Genomic DNA, 21,944 nt, shown 5'->3' on the forward strand with positions numbered 1-21,944 from the left:
ATTAGAATAGAAAAAAGACCATCTTCAATCTCTTCCTTTATCTCTTTGATAATTTCTTGTGCACAACAATTACAAAGCTCCATTGTTTGTAACAATCATTGTTCGGGCATAACTCCTTAAATGCAACTCCTACCAACTCATTACTTTGTTTATACCAATCAACTAGTTCTATAAATTTACCTTATTTAAACAACAGGAAGATTCATCATGACCACGAAAAGCATGACCTTGTGAAATGAGATATGTTCCAATATCTAAGTAAGCAGTCAAAAGAATATCACATAACTTTTATGACTCTTTGCTATGAGATTCAACTTTATGTGAGATACTTGCCTTTGATTATTAAAATCATCAGCACGTACATCTTGCTTTATTATGCTTTATTATGGCAACCCAATGGCCCACCATCATGAAAAGAGAATGCTTAGTTTGCATGTTTCCTGTCATCATATCCTATCTTTGTGAAAACAACATAGCCAAACTTATCATGATTGGCTTTCTGTCTAAACAAAAAAAGCATAGAAGCAATAAGTTGCATCTTTTGACTCACTATATTCCAACCAATCATAGTCAACATACCACACTTTCGAGAAACTTCTCCAATCATACCTTGTTTATGAGGAAATGTAATAGTAGGTTGGGTAGATCCATTTAACAAATAAGCTCTTTTAACTTTAGATGTAATATCGGGACGAAATCCCTCTATTGGGATTCTAAGAGTTAGATCGACAACAACATGAACTTCTGAGTTAAATTTCCTAATAAGATCATTACCTTCAAGTTCTTTTTGTTCCTGTGTAACTCCAACTACAACATCAACCTCAACTTTCATAGGCTCTTGAATCATTTCCTTAACACTGGAATAAATAAGAGCATCCTCTCAATGTATACTTGGACATGGATGAGGGGAACACGTGCTTGTACTGTTCTTTTCCGAAAATTACCCAATTCTAAAAAAATAGAATTTTAAATGACATAAACAACCTACTTCTTGTTGCTCTTCTATAAAAAAAATCCAAGCCTAAGATTCAGTTTGTCTCTCCATTTTCCTCTCTTGCAGCATGGGTCATGGCCTTGCACATTTGCACTACAATCAACAAGGCAAAAGAAAAATTTATAAAAATTGCTCCCTTGCAAAAAAAAATATCATTGCAAGATTATTGTCAATATTTCCTAGGCAGCTAGTTTTACTTAGATAGCAACTACCAAGAAAAGAAGACTGTAAGACACTAGAGTAGTTCTGTACATCTGTACTAGTCTAGTTACTCTACTGATGTTGAGAAAAATGACTAAATAGGCACATAGCAGTGAACATGAGCAAAGCAAACACGATGGACGTTGGGGGCTAGGTAGCAGACCCGCTTGGGCATTGGCACTATGACACTATGGGCTACGACAGCTCAATGGCCATGGGCAATTGAGTGGTCGGGTGTTGATGCGTTGTTGAGCACACAAACACGGGCTGAGGGATGGGCATCGACGGATTACGACAACTTGACGGGTGGTTGGGCATCATACGTACATCAGGTGATCTGTCGATGGGTGATCAGGGTTCTATCGATGTTAGATTGGATCGGTCAATGGAAAACGTGAAGTCAAGAAGAGAGGGAGTTAGGGCATTGCCCCGCGTCGGCATCATTGCTCGCTTGCATCCTGGGCGACCTACCTAATGCCATCACTCGTGAGCCCATGACACGTGACAGACTTGTATGGTGTCCTGGTGGATTGCCTGCTTGCCTTCCTTTAGCATTTTCTTAGGCTGCTGCAGCCTATAGGTGTTCGGGGGTGGGGTGATGTGGGTCGTAGCTTGGCTAGTCGCCCTACCCTACCAATGGGCAGCACTATCGTAACAGGGGGATAGACAGCGACAAATATATGTGGGCCCAGTATCACTGGCTATTTCGTTGGTTTTGCTGGTACACTCAGTTTACATCTACAACAAACAAACCAGGTGCTTAGTAATATCTGTGGAGCTATCTCATGTGGCTTGTGCTGAAGACCCAAAGAAACAAGGGTTTGATATTGTCATTCCTCCTGTCCACATAAGGCAATATCCTCATGGCACCAGGTTGGGCTAGACTCCAAAGTATAGGTGACGCAAAGATTGTGAACCTGTTGTGTAATCTTGTTTTTTAATCACCCAATGTCAGAGGATGAACTCCTCTAGCGGGAGGTCGATGGACCCCTTCTTTTGTGTTCAGCGTGAGGAGCACAGGGGAAGCCACTGACTGTGCATCCTATGGTGTAGAGATGGAGGAGAAGGATAATGCATTGAATAAATCCCATGAACAAGAAGATTACACAAATTCGAATGTGCATCCTACGGTGTAAGGTGTTTGTTGATTTTTAGTGGAATACCAATTGTGAAGGTTCGAGCAAAGGGCTCGGACACATTAGTATGTCCCTATGCTGGTTGGGCTTGGTCCTCTCTAAGAGTTTTCTTATCTCCTTTTCCGTTGGGCATAATCTTCCTTTCATAGTCTTAAGGGGATACTGTTGTTCCCTCAGAAAAAGTGTGGCTACATGAGCCTAATAGATATGCCTTGAGAAAAAAAGATGGGTGATACGACTAAAGCACCAAAAGTCAATGGATGGCCCACACGGATTTGTCTCTGCCTACTGTCAATTGTAAGTGGGAGTGGAGATGTTGACAAGAATGATAGGAGTGGATAAGGGACTTTTTGTTTTCCACACTTGCGCAAGGAGATGATTGGCATTGTCACATCGCTTTTAATGAAGTGCACAAGGAAGAATACGTCAAACACCACGTGTGTCTGATCTGCTCCATATACAACATTAAATATGGCAGGTAAGACATGTCGAAGGCCCCACAAGGCCTTCTATGCGGGCCCCACTACCCAGACTTAGGGGTGCACCATGTGAACATGTGAGAACTGTTGGGTTACCATGGCACTGGCTTGCTCTAAATGGGAGAAGGTTGGGGCCAGCTTGTCTCCTCTTGAGGGGGGTGCACAAATCCCAAGGAGACCTACCTACTTAAAAAAGGAGTCAGGGTAGTCCAATCCCTCATAGGGAGTCCAAGTCTAGGTTCTAAAGTGTCGTGAACTGGAACCTTGGTACCTAGAACAGTGACACATGCAACACCAAAATTATATTCATACTTTCTTGGGTGTGCTCGATCTTTTGTCGATGAGACCATCTGTCTTTTTCTCAACCTATGGATAAACTGATGTTTGATCTTGTGACTATTAGCCAACATATTTGTTTCCTAATCTATGGCTAAAAATGGGTGTTTGATCTTGTGGCGATTTGAATGGCCATCTCTTTCTAACCTATGGCAATGGGAGGTGTGCTTGTTCTTGGTCGATCAGGGTTACCCATTTTAATATATGGCTAAACTAGACATTTGATCTTGTGGTGATCGTTTGACTTATCTTTCTCTGAATCCATAGCTAAGGCCAAGCATGTTTGACATTGTAGTTATATAACTATCTGGCACCCACCAACGATTAGATTACATTTTGGTTGAGTGTCAACATGACCAGATCATCATATTATTAACATGACCAATTAGAGAGAAATGGATACACCGTTGCTGGGCACTGGCAAGGAAAAAAATCTTACAAATTCCATGTTCGATGAATGCTAACGTATATATATGGGCACTGACGAGGTAAAAGTCATCCCCTTCATCAAACCATCACTACAAATTGGCACGGTTGATAATATGTCATAATTAGGTTTTGGCGAAGCAAAGCCACCCATAAACCTTAAATCTACACGGCCTCAACATTTGGCGAGCTAAACTATTTTGAAAATGACGACTACTAGCTCAGCTTAATCGAAGGTATTCCATAGGATCGTTTCTATGAATATAATTAACTAGCCGACTCATAACTAAGCAGGAATCAGCAGAGTGCGCGCAATTTCTAATCAGCATACTTCGCCATGCATTAAGCATTCTCGTGAAGGCAAAAGGCAAACTCCTCGGCCAATGTAATTTATATGCGATAAATAAAGTAGATGTAGTTTTTTGGGGACAGCGAGCGTAGTACACTCATAATAGTTACATTATACACAATATTAATATCTAGGCCACCTTGTTTTCTCATAAAATTATTAATATCTATGCCCCAAAAATATAAGTATTTCTACTTAATTAACCATAGATTTGGAGAAATGCTAAAATGTTTCTTAATAAAGGTAGAATGAATATGGTGAAATGGCAAGTGAGGATAAAATAAGAGGACTTTTAAATATGAAGTTATTGATGGGAGAAATAGTAATATGAATCGTAACAGAAATATTACATTTTTGTACAAAATTTAAATCTACACAATGCTTAACTTTTGAAACGGAGTAATACACACATAATAATTAGATTCGTTATATAAGTCTACCGCGTATTTTTTTTTACTTTCTTTCTCCTGTAACTTAGCATATACGATAGTTTCATAGTCTACCTATGTATTATATGGTTTCACATCATAGTAAAATCGAACATGTTAAAATGTGCCAGCCGTTAGGTACTTTCTTCGTCCCAAAATAAATCAATCTTTCACTTTTTACCTACAATGTTTGACTCTTCGTCTTATTTAAAAATTACGATTAATATTTTTATTTTATTAGATGATAAATCGTAAATAGTACTTTATATGAGACTAATTTTTTTAATTTCTTAAAAAAATTCAAATAAGATAAATGATCAAACGATACATAAAAAACCAAAGAATTGGTTTTTCGTGGCACGGAGGGAGCAGATCGGAGGCTGCAGACACCTTAAACCACTCGATCCAGCTGGATCGTATCATGACGGAGCAAGAGGCAGGAACAGCAACGGTATGACGGGCATTTATGGGTGTTGGCGAAAAGGAAGCAGGGGCTCCGGCGAATCGGCTTTCGGCACGTACGATATGATCGATCGGCTCCAGAAAAAGGATCACATTTATGTATGGATGCATGCGGCCGTTTGTAGGAGTACTCCTGCATGATCTGCATGTATAGGGCCCTCTCTCCTCCCGCCCTTCTGTACTGCTGCCATCCAATCCAACACTCCGTTCTTGACTTCTTGTATTGAATTCAACTGAGGCTGTGTTCAGTTTATAAAATAGATTTAGAAAAACATCACATTGACGTGTACGATTACACATTTGAAATATTAAACGTGGTCTAATTATAAAACAAATTTCAGATTCCGTCTAAAAACCGCGAGACGAATCTTTTAAGTCTAATTAATCAGTCATTAGGACATATTGGTACTGTAGCATTTATGGCTAATTATGTCCTAATTAGGCTCAAAAGATTCGTCTCACGATTTTCGTGTAACTGTGTAATTAGTTTTAATATTTATATATATTTAATGTTTCATTTAGGTGTTTAAAGATTCGATGTGATATTTTTGAGAAAAAAAATTTGGAACTAAACCAGCCATGAACTGAAGAGTAAAGACCTCCTAATTAATAGACCGACAATTATTCCAACAGTAGTGATGCTCAGAGCATGATTATGTTTGCATCTTTCTTGAATCTTGCTCGATCCGGGCCCCTTGTTTGTTCCTGTCCTTATTTGTTCGTGTATACACATGGTTTGGCAGACAGGTGAAACACTCTCACAGTCACCTTTTCGTTTATGTTAAGGCTGTGCGAGATGACTTATTAATAATTAAAAAATAACTTAGGGATAAAACTTTTATATGTGTAGTCTTAGCATCTTAAAGTTAAGTCAAAAAAATAAAATATGATAAAAAACACCAAAATCAACTTAAAATTAAAGTTTCAAATTTTGGCTTATAAGCATAAACATAAATAAAGGCAAGGTGTAAATATCCTCAAAATTAACCACTTATTATACTAGTTGGTACTACTCATATTTACTACAAGAGTTGATTTTTAGAAATCTCCGAGAGATCAGCATCATTATGCAGAGATGTAACGGGGCGATTGTTATGAAAAATTCAAACGATATATTTACAAACGAAAAATAATTTGTGAATAAAAACTGTATATATGTATATATTTTATCGATCTAAGAGCTGGCAAAATAAACATCGGAGAACCCTCCCCCCCCCCCCCCCACACACACACACACACCCAAAAAACAACTCCAATTTAATGCTAAAAATTCAAATTTGGCTTATAAGCATAAGCAGAAGCAAAAGGATGTGGGTGCTCGAAGCCTTCCACTTGTTGCTGATGACCTTTCATTATGCGAAGCAAAATTTAGTTATGCTCACTCCTATACATTAGTCAATTTCTGTGTTCGACGTTTCACCATTCGTCTTATTTGAAAATTTTTTATAAAAACTTAAAAAATTAGTCACGCATAAAGTACTATTTGTGTTTTATCATCTGGAAAAAAATATTAATCACAAAAAAATTTTAAATAAGACGAAGTCAAAACAATATATATAAAAAATGGAAAATTAACTTTTTGGGACGGAGGTAGTACTAGAATGACTAATTTTTCTTGAACATAAAATCATTTCTATATTTAAATTATACCTTTCTACTTGAAAACATAAATACTGCATGTCACATGAAAAATGCATTTTTCACTGTTAATAATCATTTAATCGTTCCTTTTATTTTGAAAATATGATTAGTATTTTCATTACTATTATATTATAAAACATGATTTTGATTTTATATGTGACTGTTTTTAAATTTTTGTCATTTTTTTAATATGAGATGAATGATCCAACTTTGGACACGAAAATCCATAAATGCAGTTAAAATGGAGCGGAGATAGTATATTTTTAGAGCAAGATAGAGATTAAGAAAGCATGTTATAATGGTTGAAAAAGTATTATGATTGGTTGAAAAAACAATATAAATCAGAAAATTGTATAGAGAATGATTGTGATTGGTTAAAAATGATGAGTTAGGTAGAGAATAATTTTATTTTGATATAAAAGGCAAGGGATGTAAATAACTTTATTTTGAACAGACTGAGTGCTGCCATAATATCATGAACTAATTCATTTTTTGTGGAAAAATGAATGATTTGAATTCCTAAAATATACTTATCATGTGTATAGTTCAGTTTGTAGAAATAAAGTGTAGAAAAATAAAAAAAAACTTCCTACAAGTTACAGAGAAAAAAGGAGAAAATTTTCCATTCACTATTATATTTGAAGTTTTTTATAAATTAATATATGCATGTATTTTTTTACTTTTATTGAAATTTCTCCGAGCAGAAGTCGTAAGTATTAATGTGTTGATTCCATAATTTTCATCGATTACCTAGTAACGATAAGCTTGGAAAATAAATCTAAATCATCTAAAATTCAAAAATTGATCAAGTGACTAATTCGAGTCCATCGTAATATTTAATAAATAATTTAAAAAATACTTATATTTTAAAATAGATGGAGTATTTGGAATTCAAAATATACATAGTCGATAACAGTACCACATACCTTCAGTTTGACAAACACCAAAAAAATATTGTCACCTAGTTTCGTGAACTCTAATATATTCTTTCCTCCACCCTCGCAAAGCTCAATATCATTGCTTGAAAATTAAAACTTTTTTGACAAATAAAGTGGAAAAGGACGAACTTTTTATGCTAGAGTTAGTAGAACAAATCGCAACGGTCTTCTCAATTTTTAACCTAATCATTCCCAACCCCCAAGATAAATGGGGGTAATTGTTTTAACTTTTTTATAAAAAACTAAATGATATATTTATAAATGAAAAATAATTTGTAAATAAAATATTATATGACGGACTCCGGCGCCGGCAGCGCGATCTCAGTCTGGCCCCCCCTCATCGACGGCATGGTTGGCGGCGACCCCGTCCGCCGCCGCCGCAGCCGGCGGCACGCGCCACGCGGACGCCAGCACACGGGCGGCGGCTACCACCGCGAGCTGGACCATTTGGTTCATTTCGACTTCTCCGAGCGCCGGCGGCCGCCGCGCTGCTGGCCTGCTGCTGCTCCTGCAGGAGTTCCGATAGCGCCAGCTCCAGCGCCTGGAGTCCGCCCCCGCCGCCGCGGCAGCCTCCTCCGCCGGCAGCGGCGGCGGCGGAAGCTTGGACGTGGAGGGCATGTGGCCGACTACTTCCTCGGCCCCGGGCTGGACGCCCTGATGCAGCGGCTGGGAGACGGCGACGCGGGCCGCCAGGGCACGCTGCCGGCCAAGAAGGAGGCCATCGATGCGATGCCGACCGTGGAGGTGACGGGGCCCGGCGACGACTCCGCGGCCGCCTCCGCCTGCGTCGTCTGCCTCGAGGACTACGCCGCCGGCGAGCGCGCCATCGAGATGCCCTGCAGGCACAGGTTCCACGGCAAGTGCATCGTGCCGTGGCTGGAGATGCACAGCTCGTGCCCCGTCTGCCGTTTCCAGCTCCCCACCGACGACGATCCCAAGGCCGCACGCGGTGGCGGCGGCGACCACGCCGACGCCATCATCAGCTACACCAATGCCGAAGACTTCAGAGCAGGTTCAGCGGACGCCGGAGCCAACGAGAGCAGGTTGCCGGCGGCGATACAACGGCTCAGCAGCCTCTTCTCCTCCCAGCCACAACCTGGCCCGTCGCCCTCGCCGTTGTCGTCGTCTGCTGCACCGGCGTCGACTTCCGGCACCAGCTCGCAGCATTCTGATGACTGATGACTGACTGATGATCGTCGCCGCCGGTGATGGTCGCTTGCTGCTCCGGCGGTGGAGCTCATGGTTGCCACCTACCTCAATGTACATAAAGGAGTTTGTCGCTGTTGGCTGGGTTTGACTGGTGCCATGAAATTTCATTTTTCTTGTCATCTTTATTATGCTCGTGATTTAATCTTGCCACATATTTCGTGATTTAACACAATTATTATGCTCGCTGGAAACACATATTAGTAATTTCTGTTTACAAGATGGTTGCAGTCTGAAATGCCTCATTTGATGCTGTGCTGACTGCAATTAGTTAAAAAATATACTAACAATGTTTGAAAATAGATCTCATTAAGTTCAAATTTTGTAGGAGCAAATACACCCCATCATTTATCCTATTATCTATACAAAATAGATGATACGAGGGAAAAATGATTTCTGGAGGTCATCTATATCCCATCATAAAAAAAGAGTATCATTCATATTGAAAAGAAAAGTTTCAAACATAAACGTTCTCTCTTCTTGCTCCATATGTCACAAGATAAGAGAACAATAATAACATAATAATAGGAGTTGATTACAAAATATTAATAAAATATGTATAAATGATATAATATGGATGTTTTGTTAAAGGTATATATTATATGATAAATAATTTATTTTGGATGATCATCCAAATGACAATATAGATGATAAAGTTTAAATGAGCTGCTGAAAATGCTCTAACACATTATAACATTATAAGCATCCTTACGTTGTAACCTCAATGATTACTCATACGTGCTTGATAAGGGAATACAAGTCATTTAAAAATAAAAAACTAACCACTAAACAGGGAAATTATATATGGACTATTAATTTAGCTTTAGTATTTACTAAACAACTTAGAATAACTTAGAAATAATCTAAAAGAAACTTTTCTTGAATAAGTAGTTTAGAACCGAGCGAGTAAATTTTACTAGTTTCAGCAAACTTTACCTTTAAAAAGAGAGAGAAGGGCAAACGAAAAATAAGTCCTGGGCAGCCAAAAAATTTAGGGTAATTTAAAAGGAACTTTCTTGCATCTTATTCAACTCCAACACAACACCTACATGTTTTGATTTGTTCTATTCATTTTTGGCAAAGATCCAATTCATTATCTCTACCAGAATTCAACTCTCCCTCATTTTCCTGTGGAGACTTCTAAGGCTTCGTACCAGATTTTGCAGTAAACCACCAACGAAACCATATTCAGAACCCGGATATCATCGACTGATACGTGACCATTGCTCATCAAAACTAAACAAATTCAACAAATGCATCTCAGACAAGGAAACAAAAGAAAATAACGAACAAATTACGTAATAGCTGTCATGTTCAATACTCTGGTAGCAGCAGAGGCAGCAAAATAAGGTGCTTATAGCGATAATGAATTTCAACTTGTTTCAATGGTTAAACCCATCAACGGTAAGCACCCGAAGGTGTGCCAGAATGCAAAATGCCACTATCATGGCGACAAAAAATAGCTATAGATATGCGTGGTTAAGTAGACCCATCAAAAAAATTCCCCCGAGCAAAATAGTGGTTGCTGCTGTCGTGCCGTCTGCCACTAGTTCACGGTCAGGAGCTTGATAACCGACGCAGTTCCGATCCGGTGGAGGGCGACGACGGACTCACCGGCGTTGCAGAGGCCCGTCGCCTTGGCGTTGCCGATGGCGAAGCCGAGAGCTTCTTCGGTGGCTTCGTTGTCGAAGGCCTTGGCAGTGGCTGCACTCAGCATTGGGATCACCCCCCTCACAATGAGGCTGTGCCTTGCAGGCCCTTCGTCACTGCAGGTCCAGTCCAAGGAGTCGGTCTTCAGCTCAGGAACCACGACGGACAGAATCGGCATCGATGGCCTGTACTTGGCAACAAGCCTAGCAGTTGTTCCTCCCCTGGTCAGGACCAGGATAAGAGCTGCCTTCGCGGAGTTTGCTGTGCGCACAGCTGATGATGCAAGGCTCTCCAATGGGCTCATGGGAATTGGGGCTGACGCAGTGATGTATTTGAAAACAGCAGCATGATCAACACAGGACTCTGCTTGAAGGCAGATCTTGGCCATGGTCCGAACTGCCAGTTCTGGGTAAGCCCCAGCAGCTGTCTCGCCACTGAGCATGACACAGTCGGTGCCGTCAAGAACTGCATTGGCGACGTCAGTTGCTTCTGCTCTAGTAGGGCGTGGAGACTTGATCATAGATTCCAACATCTGGGTTGCAGTCACAACTGGCTTCCCCTGAATATTGCACTTGAAAATCATCACCTTTTGTGCATAAAAGATCTTCTCTATAGGAATTTCCATCCCCAGATCACCTCTTGCAACCATAAAAGCATCGGAGTTTGCTAGGATATCATCAAAATTAGCAACCCCCTCTTGATTCTCAACCTGAAAATTATATGGGTTATAATCATGCAAAGTACAGCTTAGAAGTGCAACACACAAGAGAATGCTATACCTTTGACATCAGCATTATTGACTTCGCGTGCTCCCCAAGCAGCTTCCTGACCTCTACAAGGTCTGAGCCTTTGCGAACAAAAGACAGAGCAATCATGTCAATCTTGTTTGGAACACCCCATTTAAGAATATCCTCCTTGTCCTTTTCAGTAAGTGTTGGGAGATCAACAATAACTCCTGGAAGGTTAACATTCTTCCTCTCACCAAGCATAGCAGTGTTCTCACAACGACATCGAACCAAGCCTTGCTCTTTATCGCAGCGAAGCACAGTAAGTGTGATGGTGCCATCAGCACATAATATTGCACTATCTGGTTTAAGATCCACTGCTAGCTTCTTGTAGCTCATCGATATCATGTTGTCATCACCCTGTATGCTATAATCAGTGGAAACTGTGATTTCTTGACCCTTCTTCAGCTGTATAGGTTTTCCATCTTTCAAAAATCCAGTTCGGATCTCTGGTCCCTATATTTGAAGCAAATCCAATAACTCATCGGTACATATTTTTATAAAATATAGTTGTACACAAAACAAGGCTTGTATTTCAATAATAGTCCTCTTAAAAGATATTCAGGAGATCGAATATTATTTCATTAGTCATAGGGACCTGTGTTCAAGGTATTTGTTTGTAAAAAGCAACTAATGTTGTTTTCTACACCATCATAACCCCAACGTCCATGTAACCATGTATATCTAAATTTTCTATGCTACATCTAAAAAGAAGAAATCCAAAGCAAAGGCAGATTATGGCAACACCACCAAAGCAGCACTGAAACATACCCTACCAGTGCATCACATACTATGCCAATCGAAACTCATCTTTCAACTTAACTATTAGTCTCATACTCTTGGAGAGTTGTCAGCTGTATTATATTGTATTTTCACTTTGCATTCTTCTTATGGACCCATAGTATTCCAATTCAAACTCATCATTCAACTATTAGTCTCATACTCTTGAGAGTTGTCAACCGTATTATATTGTATTTTCACTTTACATTCTTCTTATGGAAGAATGTTGCCCATATAACAGGAAGACAGGAAGCCACAGCTGCAAGGAGAATGTGAAAACAAACTAGCTGGTACTATAGTACTACATGTTAAAATAAATGGAATTGCTGAGGGTAATCACAGGATGGAAATATTGAGAAAAGATAAGATACTCAAACGAAATAACTCAAAATCCACAAAAATGCTATTCATAAGTAACCAAAACAACTTTACATGGTTATTGGATTCTACGTCGAGAAGGATTGCCTCAAATGCAACTTGCACTGGCATCACAAATATAAACACAAATTTTAAACGCTTTCCATCAAGCTGAGAAGACCCAATATAATTAGAAACCAGAACCCCAGAGGTTCTCATATTACCCAAGATAACTAAAAAATGGTAATCATGTGGATCTGAGCAGCTAGAAGAGTCCCATCCAAGAACAAATGCAATTATCACCAGGTTGGTTCTTAGCAGGTCGACAGGATAAGCCTGTTTGGTTGCGATTGGATGACAACATATGAGTAGTTATTCAGTTGGTCACCCAAGTTAATAGAGAATCAGTTGTGATGCTTGTGCTTTCCATAAACTGCTTCTACCCATCTCAAGTGCCAAGCTGATGGTTATCTACATTGGCGGAAAGTGGCGTGGGTGTTGGCTTGGACAGGCGAGGCATTGATAGCTCACATCTAAGCATATTATATATAGATAGTGTATATTATCATATATCTATTCAAGCACACCGAGTAAACACAACTGCTTGGTTGGCCACTCGCTGTGAGTTACTAAAGGGAGGTAATCGTTTCGAATTACTAAAAATATGCCATATATAATCAGCCTTTTAATGATTCTCCTTCAAGTACGGTTACCGTTTCAAGCTTCTAACTTCTAAGAGCTTAAGCCCCACTCAGCAAAGATGCTGAAGTCTTTTCCATCGCCCAATGAAAGGAAGACACTTAAGAAAATAGGGCCTTCAAGATAAACCTACCCTCATAAGTTGGGAGGTGCATACTGCTCCATGACAGCATCTTGTGGAATAGATGAATAATCAGGAAGATAACGTACAGATGATGTGCCAGGGAGAAACCCTGAACAAAGTCCTTGACAATACTGGTCATGTACCATTAAATTCTTATCACCAACTAAGCTAAAGACTGGAGTGTACGCACTCAAAATAATACTACTAATTCTCGCTTCAGTACCCTTTTCCAGATTTACTCATATATATTGTACAGTCCAAATTAATCCAGAGCAACAAACTCCGGCTAGCACCAAGTGAAAACAGGTAAGAACAAATATGAACTACATCACAGTGGGAGGAAATCGACAACAACGTACACGCTAGGCAAGTACCAATTCAGAGAGGATCTTCTGCAATATTTTACAACCAATCACATAATCCACAGACAATCCAGCTACATGCAGACAATATAATAGTCATACCACCGGGAATTTTTTGTGTGTAGTGCTCATCCAACATCAGCATTTCGCCGGTCCAACCAATCCAAAGTGTACGAAAAGTACGCCAATCTCTGACTCCCCGCAAACAGCCAAACACACCTCACCTGACCGGAGGTAGCAGTATTGCCATATGTCCAGTAGAATGGTCCGGAGCGAGAACCCCAAGAATCAGGGCACATGCAACCGCTCTACGGAGAAAACGAGCGCACGAAAAGTCTCACGAAAAAAGGCAAAATTCACATCCTAGTGACACCCCAAGAATCAGGGACATGCAACCGTTGTACGGAGAAAACGACCGCACGAAAAGTCTCACGAAAAAAAGAAGCCAAAATTCATAGCCAGGGGACACCCCAAGAATCAGGGACATGCAACCGCTCTACGGAGAAAACGACCGCACGAAAAGTCTCACGAAAAAAAGCCAAAATTCACATCCAGGGACACACAAGTGGCATGAGTCGCTAGGATCTTTCGCGTAGAACACACTGCAATCACCGGATCGAACACCGACTAAATCAACATCACTTCGTATGCTGAAGCTCCATCTACAAATTTGCGAAAGGCGAGAAGAGGAAAAAATGGCCGAAATTGAGGATGGTGTCCCGACTCGCATAAATAAACAAAATGTTTTCTCTGAAAACCAAACTTGAGCGCGTGCCCTACGGATGAAGAACTTGGCGCGATCACCACAACTAAAAGAGAAACCACCGAGATGAGATAAAAGACTAACGGACCTTGGTGTCAAGCATGACAGCGCAGAGGATGCCGGTATTCTCCATGGCGGCACGGAGGTTGTCGAGCGTCTCTTGGTGGTACTCGTGGGAGCCGTGGGAGAAGTTGAAGCGGGCGACGCACATCCCGGCGCGCAGCAAGCGGCCGATCATCTCCACCGACCTCGACGCCGGCCCCAGCGTGCACACAATCTTTGTCTTGGGCCGCCGCCGCATCACCCCGACGGCCGCCTCCTCCTGCTCCTCCGCCACCGCCATGTCTCCTTTCTCGTTCACTGGAATCTACCCGCCGGATCTACCCGCCCCTCGCTCGCGCTGGACTTGGTCGGCGGCGGAGGAGATGGAGAAGGGTTTCTTGTTCTCCAAGAAGTGAGGCGAAATGGAAGGTTAAATACATAAAAATATATTGATAATAAAATTGGAAAGAAATCAATGGGTGGCCTCCGGTGCGTCGAAGTGTCGGTCAAAACCATGGGGCGCCACTGACAGGTGGGGCTCCAGGGGTCAAAAAGCACCAGGATGTTTCCTATTTTAAGGAAAAAAACTCAAAGAGGACATACTGTGTATTCACGTCATGGTGGTGTGGTGGTCTAGTAGATGCTCAAGTTGTTATTTTTTTTTCAGTAGCTCTGGTGTTGTAAACGTACAAAATTGTTTCCCCTTATAGCAAGTGTTATATTAGAAGTGAATATCACCTCTAATTTTGTCGTGCGTAAATAATATATTAATTTAAAGGTAACTCATACAGCATTTCACCTTTATATTATCTTTGACATACTAATTTCAACAATTGATTAGTTGCATAAGAGGTGGCCTATTCCCTTTCTCCTCTCCTCTATCTTTCAGCTCATCATTTAATCATAAATAACATCTTATGACTTGTATTAAAAGAATTATAGTTTTTACTTTCTAGACTATATTCTTTTCCAGGACAAAAGACGTAATATCATATGATTCTTTCATAAATATTTAATTAATTTTGGTTAACGTAACGTCGTTGTACATCGTTGCCTCAGTGAATAGCATAGGTTTCTTTGATTTTAACGTAAAAAAGAACTTTTGTTTGCTTTGCTGGGCATCATGGACCTGGGATTTTAGTATTTAGAATTTAGAACTAAAAACTGGTGCAATGCTAGTTTGTGTAAAATGGTGCGATGCCAGCTTGCAGTTGCAGTTGCAGTACAGGTTTGTGGGTTGCGTTGGGCCGTTGGAGGTTGGCTGTCTCCGGTTAACCGTACAAGCGCGCATTGGGAGCGAAGCCACGTCACACTCTGGAATTCACCGGGCGTGTCGGCGCCTGCTAATGGATTATAATCCGATCTAGATACACTCCGATCCATTTTTATACTAATTAGTCTATCAAATCAATCCGTACCAATTATTCTTCATTAGAAACCAATCCAAACTAATTCAATTTCGATTTTAGCCCCACTCGTATCAATCCATTTGGTTAAAATGGATCAAATCCACCGTTATAGAATGGATACACCTATATATATATATATATATATATATATATATATATATATATATATATATATATATATATATATATATATATATATATATATATATATATATATATATATATATATATATATATATATATATATATATATATATATATATATATATATATAGACTCGGACCTAACATTTTAAAACTTAAGTTCACACTATAAAAATTTATTAAATTTCACGGAAATTTGGTAGGATGATTTATTATGTATAAAAGTAACTCTGTGTAAATTTTAATCAATTTCTACATGTGGGTCCCACATATGTCTATTCTCTTATCTATTTTTTTACCAAATTAAAGGATCCATTTGTTCTCCACGGGTTAAATTACAACCTGGAATTAGCTAACCAAATCCAGTCCATATCAATCCATTTGTCTTTATAATCCAATCCAGTCTAAACATTTGAATTTAAATCCATTTGTACCTAACCAAAAACAATCCAAATTAAAACCAACCCATAGTGGTTGTTTGGATCTAGGACTTTTTTATAGTTTTTTGTCACATCAAATGTTTGGACATTGATTATGAGTATTAAATATAGGCCTATAATAAAACTAATTGCATAAATAAAGGCTATTTCATTAGACAAATTTTTTAAGCCTAATTAATTCACGATTAGCAAATATTTACGGTAGCACCACATTTACTAATCATGGACTAATCAGACTTAATAGATTCGTCTCGCGAAATAGTCCAGAGTATGAGATGAGTTTTATTAATAGTCTACTTCTAATTAGTGTCCAAACATTCGATGTGATAGGAAAAAAATCAGAGGAAAACCAACACACCCTTAATTCATTTCCATCTAAAGGCCTGTTTGTTTCCACTTAGGATTATTGTAAGCTAGCTTATTAGGAATAATCTAAAACAAACAGATGGATTATTATGATAACTTATTATAATCTATAAGCTAGATTACTATAATCTGATAAGCACCTCTATAGGTGCTTTTTTCAGATTATTGGGTGGCTAAAGACCCACTACCCATTGATATTTTGAAGTAATTACCCACCATGCCAGTGCTTACCCCTAACTCATCCGTCACCCCTCGCCCCCTCGGCTCCCCACTCATCTCAGAAATCTCCCCTACCCATGATATCGAGTCCAGTCGACGGCAGCGTCGGTACCGGCGGAAAGTGGCGACAACGGACTGGACCAATGACAAGGTTTGCAAGCGATGCCCTCACGACGGCAGCGTCGATCCATCGTCAACATGCGGTGCTGCGTCGTTTTCGGTACGGAGAAATACTCTGCAAAACCGATCTGATAAGTCGATCCATCGGCAACAGTGCAACCTTGATTAATTATCGATGTCATTTAGTGAATCAAGGTAAATACAATGATGCTCGTTAGCGCTAGTTAGCTGTGTGCTTGAAGAAGGATGACAAACAACCAGATAGGGTATTGGTTAGTTGGCATTGATTTTGTTTTATGTGATGGCCTGATTGACCATCATATTTGTATCTACTTAATGTTGATTCTAATTCTCATATGTAGTACCTCTGATTGATTTTGTATTTTATTCTTGCACTGGTGGTTTTAGCGTTCTGTGTATTGATTTGTTTGCTCAGGAAAACCTTGTGCTGGTATTGTTAGTTAGTATATATACTGGTAGCTCACCATATTTAACATTAACTTTGTTTGTTATATGCAGTAATGCAGATTGATTGAGACAGTAAGGATATGGTGGAGATGGAGCACTCAGATGCAGAGGATACCCTTTCCAGAGCCCTACGGTACCGTGAAGAATTGATAAGAAACCGATCCCAATTCGATGGATCTTTGGGACAGGGTGCCGACGAAGATAGCGGACATGGTCTTAATGGCTCGCCCATCCTCCATAGTGCCGGCGGCCTTGACGGCTCGTCGGTCCTCCATCACACCGGACACTATGGCGTTAATGCGTTTCAGGCGATAACAGATGTCTCCCCCCCCTGCGCAGGGCCGTGGACGGCATGGCAGGCATGGTGGTGGACTTGGTCGTGGGAAGAAACTAGCTGCAGAGCCAAGTACCACTAGACCATCCTCGGCAGCACGTGGCCGAGTGAAGAAGGCGTCGTACAAGCCGCCACGGCCATCAGGCAGTGGGGCTACTGATGGGCTGGTTTCCGGCGACACCGATGCAACGGACTATGCCTACACAGATGGATTCGTGGATAGTGAGGCACCCAATGCTCACGAAATGGTATGTGTCTCTTCCATTTAACATGGTAAATTTTGTGGTGGGCTATTCTTTGTGCAGTACTTTAGTACATGGTAAAATAATGTCAGGTTACAATCTTCTATTTGATTGCCATGTTCACTGATTAGAATTTTGAAGGCCACATCAACATGATTTTTTAGTTATGTACACCAAATTGTTATTTAGTTAGAGCATGAGGTGTACAACAGAATTATTTTAGTTAGAGCATGAGATGTACATGTACATGTTTTAGTGAATGTCTAGGTGTTTGTTCATATAAAATAATTAATCAACCATTATTATCTGAACCTCAATGTGTCTGTTCTATCAAATAGAAGGAGGAGTTTGATAAAGCAGATTGGTCTACCACAAACAATAGGATATTTTGTGAGCTATGCATAGAACAAATCGAAGCCGGCAATAGGCCTATCGGTATAATGAAGAACATAGCATACCAGAACATTGCCGTGAAGTACTTGCAAAAGACAGGACTACGACACAGTAAGGTACAACTAAAAAAGCGGTGGGATATACTGAAAGGCATGTATAGTTTTTGGCTTAGCCTTCTCAAAGATACAGGTCTTGGATGGGATAGTACAAAAGGAACGGTTGCCGCAAGTGATGATTATTGGAAAAAAGTCACCAAGGTAATAATTCATGACTCATGTACATTCTTTTCAAGAAATTCTTTCAAGTGCTTGCAATAATTAATACTAAAGTTTGATGCCTTATTTCCAGGGACATTCTGAATGGAAGAAGCTGCAACATGGTCCACCGGATTGTGAAGATTTGTTGAATGAATGTTTGTTGTTGTGGTTGTTGATGGCTCTTCTGCTTGTGTATCTGGAGAGGATGTTGGAGGGGTTGATGAAAGGGCTGATGTACAAGGCCTCGATAACACACCGAAAGACCTCTCGTTGGATAACAATTCAAAGAACAACAAATCATTGAAGTGAGGGTGTATTAACATTGCTACTAGTCCACAGAAGAAGTGTAAGAACCCCATAGTTAAGGTGATGAAGGGTATTCAGTCCACCTTAGATACCAACTGCACTATTGCCAACAAGGTGATGCAAGGTGATGCAAGTGTGGGGCGACAGAAGGAAGCGCTGAACATTTCATGGCTACACAATTATTTGTGAAACCTGAACACCGTGGCATGTTCAAGACTTTTACCACTAAGGAGGGAAGGTTTAGTTGGTTGAAGAGGTGGTGCATAAAGGAAGGCTTGGATTAGAAGACTACTAATTATTTATATTCATGAATTTATTATCTCTATTTTACTTTGTCAGACCATTTGCATTAGAAAGACTACTACTACTATTTATTATTTTGTACTTGAACTGATGCATTGGCCATGTACTACGGCACTTTAATTTCAATTGTATGAACTTATGGATCTCTTACTACTATATTCATCTACATGATCTTTCCCTGAATATTTGCGTGATATCATTTGTTGTACTGCTTGTAGATGAGCATGTATGGAAGTGATGATGAGGATGAGGATGAAACTGTTGTTGTTGCTAGGGGACAACTAGATATGGTGAGAAAAATTGGACCTGTGTTGACAACATTTGGAATGTTCTATGCTGAAACTTATCTAAACAAGTCAAAGTACAGAGAAGCTAATTTAGCGGGTCATGCTTGGGTTATGAGAAATCTTAATATTCCCCAAGATTGTTATGACATGTTTAGGATGAGTAGGCCACTGTTTGAGAGGTTACATAATTTGTTGGTCTCATCTTATGAGCTGAAGTCAAGTTATAAGATGGATTCAGTTGAAGCCTTAGGAATGTTTCTATGGCCTATTGGAGCTCCGCAATCATTTGTCCAAGTTAAAAACCGATTTGAGAGGTCAAAAGAGACAATCGATAGAAAATTCAAGGAAGTATTGCAGAGTGTTTACCTCCTCTCAAAAGATCTTGTGAAACTTAGAGATCCAAACTTCACAACGATCCACCCAAGACTACTTGGTGATCGGTTTGAGCCTCATTTCAACACTTGCATAGGTGCAATAGATGGAACACACATACCAGTTGTCGTGCCTGCATCAAATTTGGTTCAACATGTGGGTAGGAATAAATATCCCACTCAAAATGTGTTGGCTATTTGTGACTTTGATATGAGGTTTACATTCATTGTTTTGGGATGGCCTGGATTGGCACATGATATGAGGGTGTTTAATGACGCTTTACGCAAATATGCTGCTATATTCCCTTATCCCCCACCTGGTAAAGTCACATTTACCATTTTAACAATTTCTTCTCACATGTTTCAATGATAAAATGATGTCTCCTAATGTATGTTTATGTTCATAGGAAAATTTTACCTGGTTGACTTGGGCTATCCTAATCGACTTGGATTTCTAGCTCCATATAAAGGGACCAAATATCATTTACCAAAGTTTCGAGCAGGTCCGAGTCCTAGTGGCAAGAAGGAGGTGTTCAACCACTTGCATTCATCTCTCCGTAATATGATTGAACGCTCATTTGGTGTATTGAAGATGAAATGGAGAATTCTATTGGATTTACCAAGTTATCCGATGCTCAAGCAAACAAAAATAATACATGCATGTATGGCACTTCATAATTTCATTCGAGATAGTAAATTGAGTGATGAGGAGTTTGACCGGTGTGATAACGATGAAAACTACATGCCGATGCCCTCAACTCAACGGAATGCCAGTCAATTGGGAGATGAGGAGAGGGACGCAAATATCTTTCACGATAATATTGCATATGCTTTATTCACTAGGAGATAGTGATTTGGTTGTAATATGTAGCAATTTTTATTTGGCTAATTCAAATTTTTATCCGGCTAAATTCAACTTTTTATTTGTTGTATACATACACAAGAATGGATAATGCATCCAAAATAGTTAAGGGTATTCCAGACTTTAGTCATACAAATCTAGTAATCTAGCTTATCCAATAATCTAATAAACAAACAGATTACAGCTTATTATAATCCAGCTTATAGTAATCTAGCTTAATAAGCCAGCTTACAATAATTCTAAGTAGAATCAAACGGGGCCTAAACCATTAGGAGCCTAGCGGGGCGATACGATAAATAACGTGGCCGTCGTCGCCGCGTCACCGGAGTGACGTCGGCACGTAGTACGTCGCTGACTTTTAATCTCCGCCGGGCGATCGGTCGATGATGGAGTATGATCGACGGGGGTCGACGTGACGAAGGACGGGCTTGGGGGCAGGGCGGCGTGGGCCGACAGGGGTTGTGGCGCGCGGGACACGACGGCGCTGTCTGCCCCCCACCTGCCACTCCCCCGGGGTGCAGCATGCGCGCGCCCATCAACTCTCCTTAATTCGGCCCCCTCTCCACCGCCACCTCCGCGTACCTGCTACTCCTCCCTACTACGTACGTTTTAATTTTGTTCCGATGACAAGGTGCTCTCGCAGCTGCCTGCAACGAGCCAGGCCAGCCAACGCACATTGCGTCGCATATTTGCATCCGCTCCCCTGGCTAGCTACGTAACTCCCGTCAATTCGTGTAACGAGTTGTATAATCGTGGGGTTACTGGTAGATACAAACGACGTACTCCAACGATGCGTGCGTGCGTGCGTGCGTGCATGTGCAGTACAGTGGCGCGAGCGACGGACGGACGGACGGCCGGCCACCGCAAGCGGACACGGGTGCGGTGCCGGCCGGCCGACCGTGGCGGCACTGGCAAAACGGCAACCGACACTCGCACATGCACGCCGCCCGGCCGCTACGTTTATCTTCGCCGGTTAATTAATTAGAACAAGTTCAATAGCTAACTAATAGTTTTAATTTATCTAATAACTAATTCATATAATAGTTACCTACAAAACATCAATACATGGTCTCACATGTCATACATACATTTTATCTTTAAGCCCATATGTAGCTGGCTACAAATTAGTAGTCCACCTCATTTCTCTCTTCTTTTCCTTTATCTCTTTAGAATATACTTAGCTGTACCTGCTCTATCAGGAAGTCGTGGGTTACGTGCGTGCGTACAAAGGTTACGGCCGCCGCATGGGACGCATCCCCACACACA

General features: G+C 40.5%; 1 protein-coding gene and 2 pseudogenes across 1 annotated transcript; 2 read left to right on the forward strand and 1 right to left on the reverse strand.

The window, feature by feature from the left end:
* Positions 1-7,681: 7,681 nt before the first annotated feature.
* On the forward strand, positions 7,682-8,569 carry LOC121053511 (annotated as a pseudogene).
* A 1,331-nt stretch (positions 8,570-9,900) lies between these two features.
* Positions 9,901-14,478, reverse strand: LOC102708124 (pyruvate kinase, cytosolic isozyme-like). Its single transcript, XM_006647202.3, has 3 exons — positions 14,205-14,478; positions 11,026-11,487; positions 9,901-10,955 (listed from the first exon to the last, which is right to left on the reverse strand). Exons 1-3 carry the CDS (start codon positions 14,457-14,459, stop codon positions 10,143-10,145), a joined length of 1,530 nt encoding a protein of 509 aa, XP_006647265.1. The 5' UTR covers positions 14,460-14,478; the 3' UTR covers positions 9,901-10,142.
* Positions 14,479-17,638: 3,160 nt separating this feature from the next.
* On the forward strand, positions 17,639-19,292 carry LOC102722743 (annotated as a pseudogene).
* The last annotated feature ends 2,652 nt before the right edge of the window (positions 19,293-21,944 follow it).

Source organism: Oryza brachyantha, chromosome 2 (assembly GCF_000231095.2).
Source record: "Oryza brachyantha chromosome 2, ObraRS2, whole genome shotgun sequence".
Lineage (NCBI taxonomy): Eukaryota > Viridiplantae > Streptophyta > Magnoliopsida > Poales > Poaceae > Oryza > Oryza brachyantha.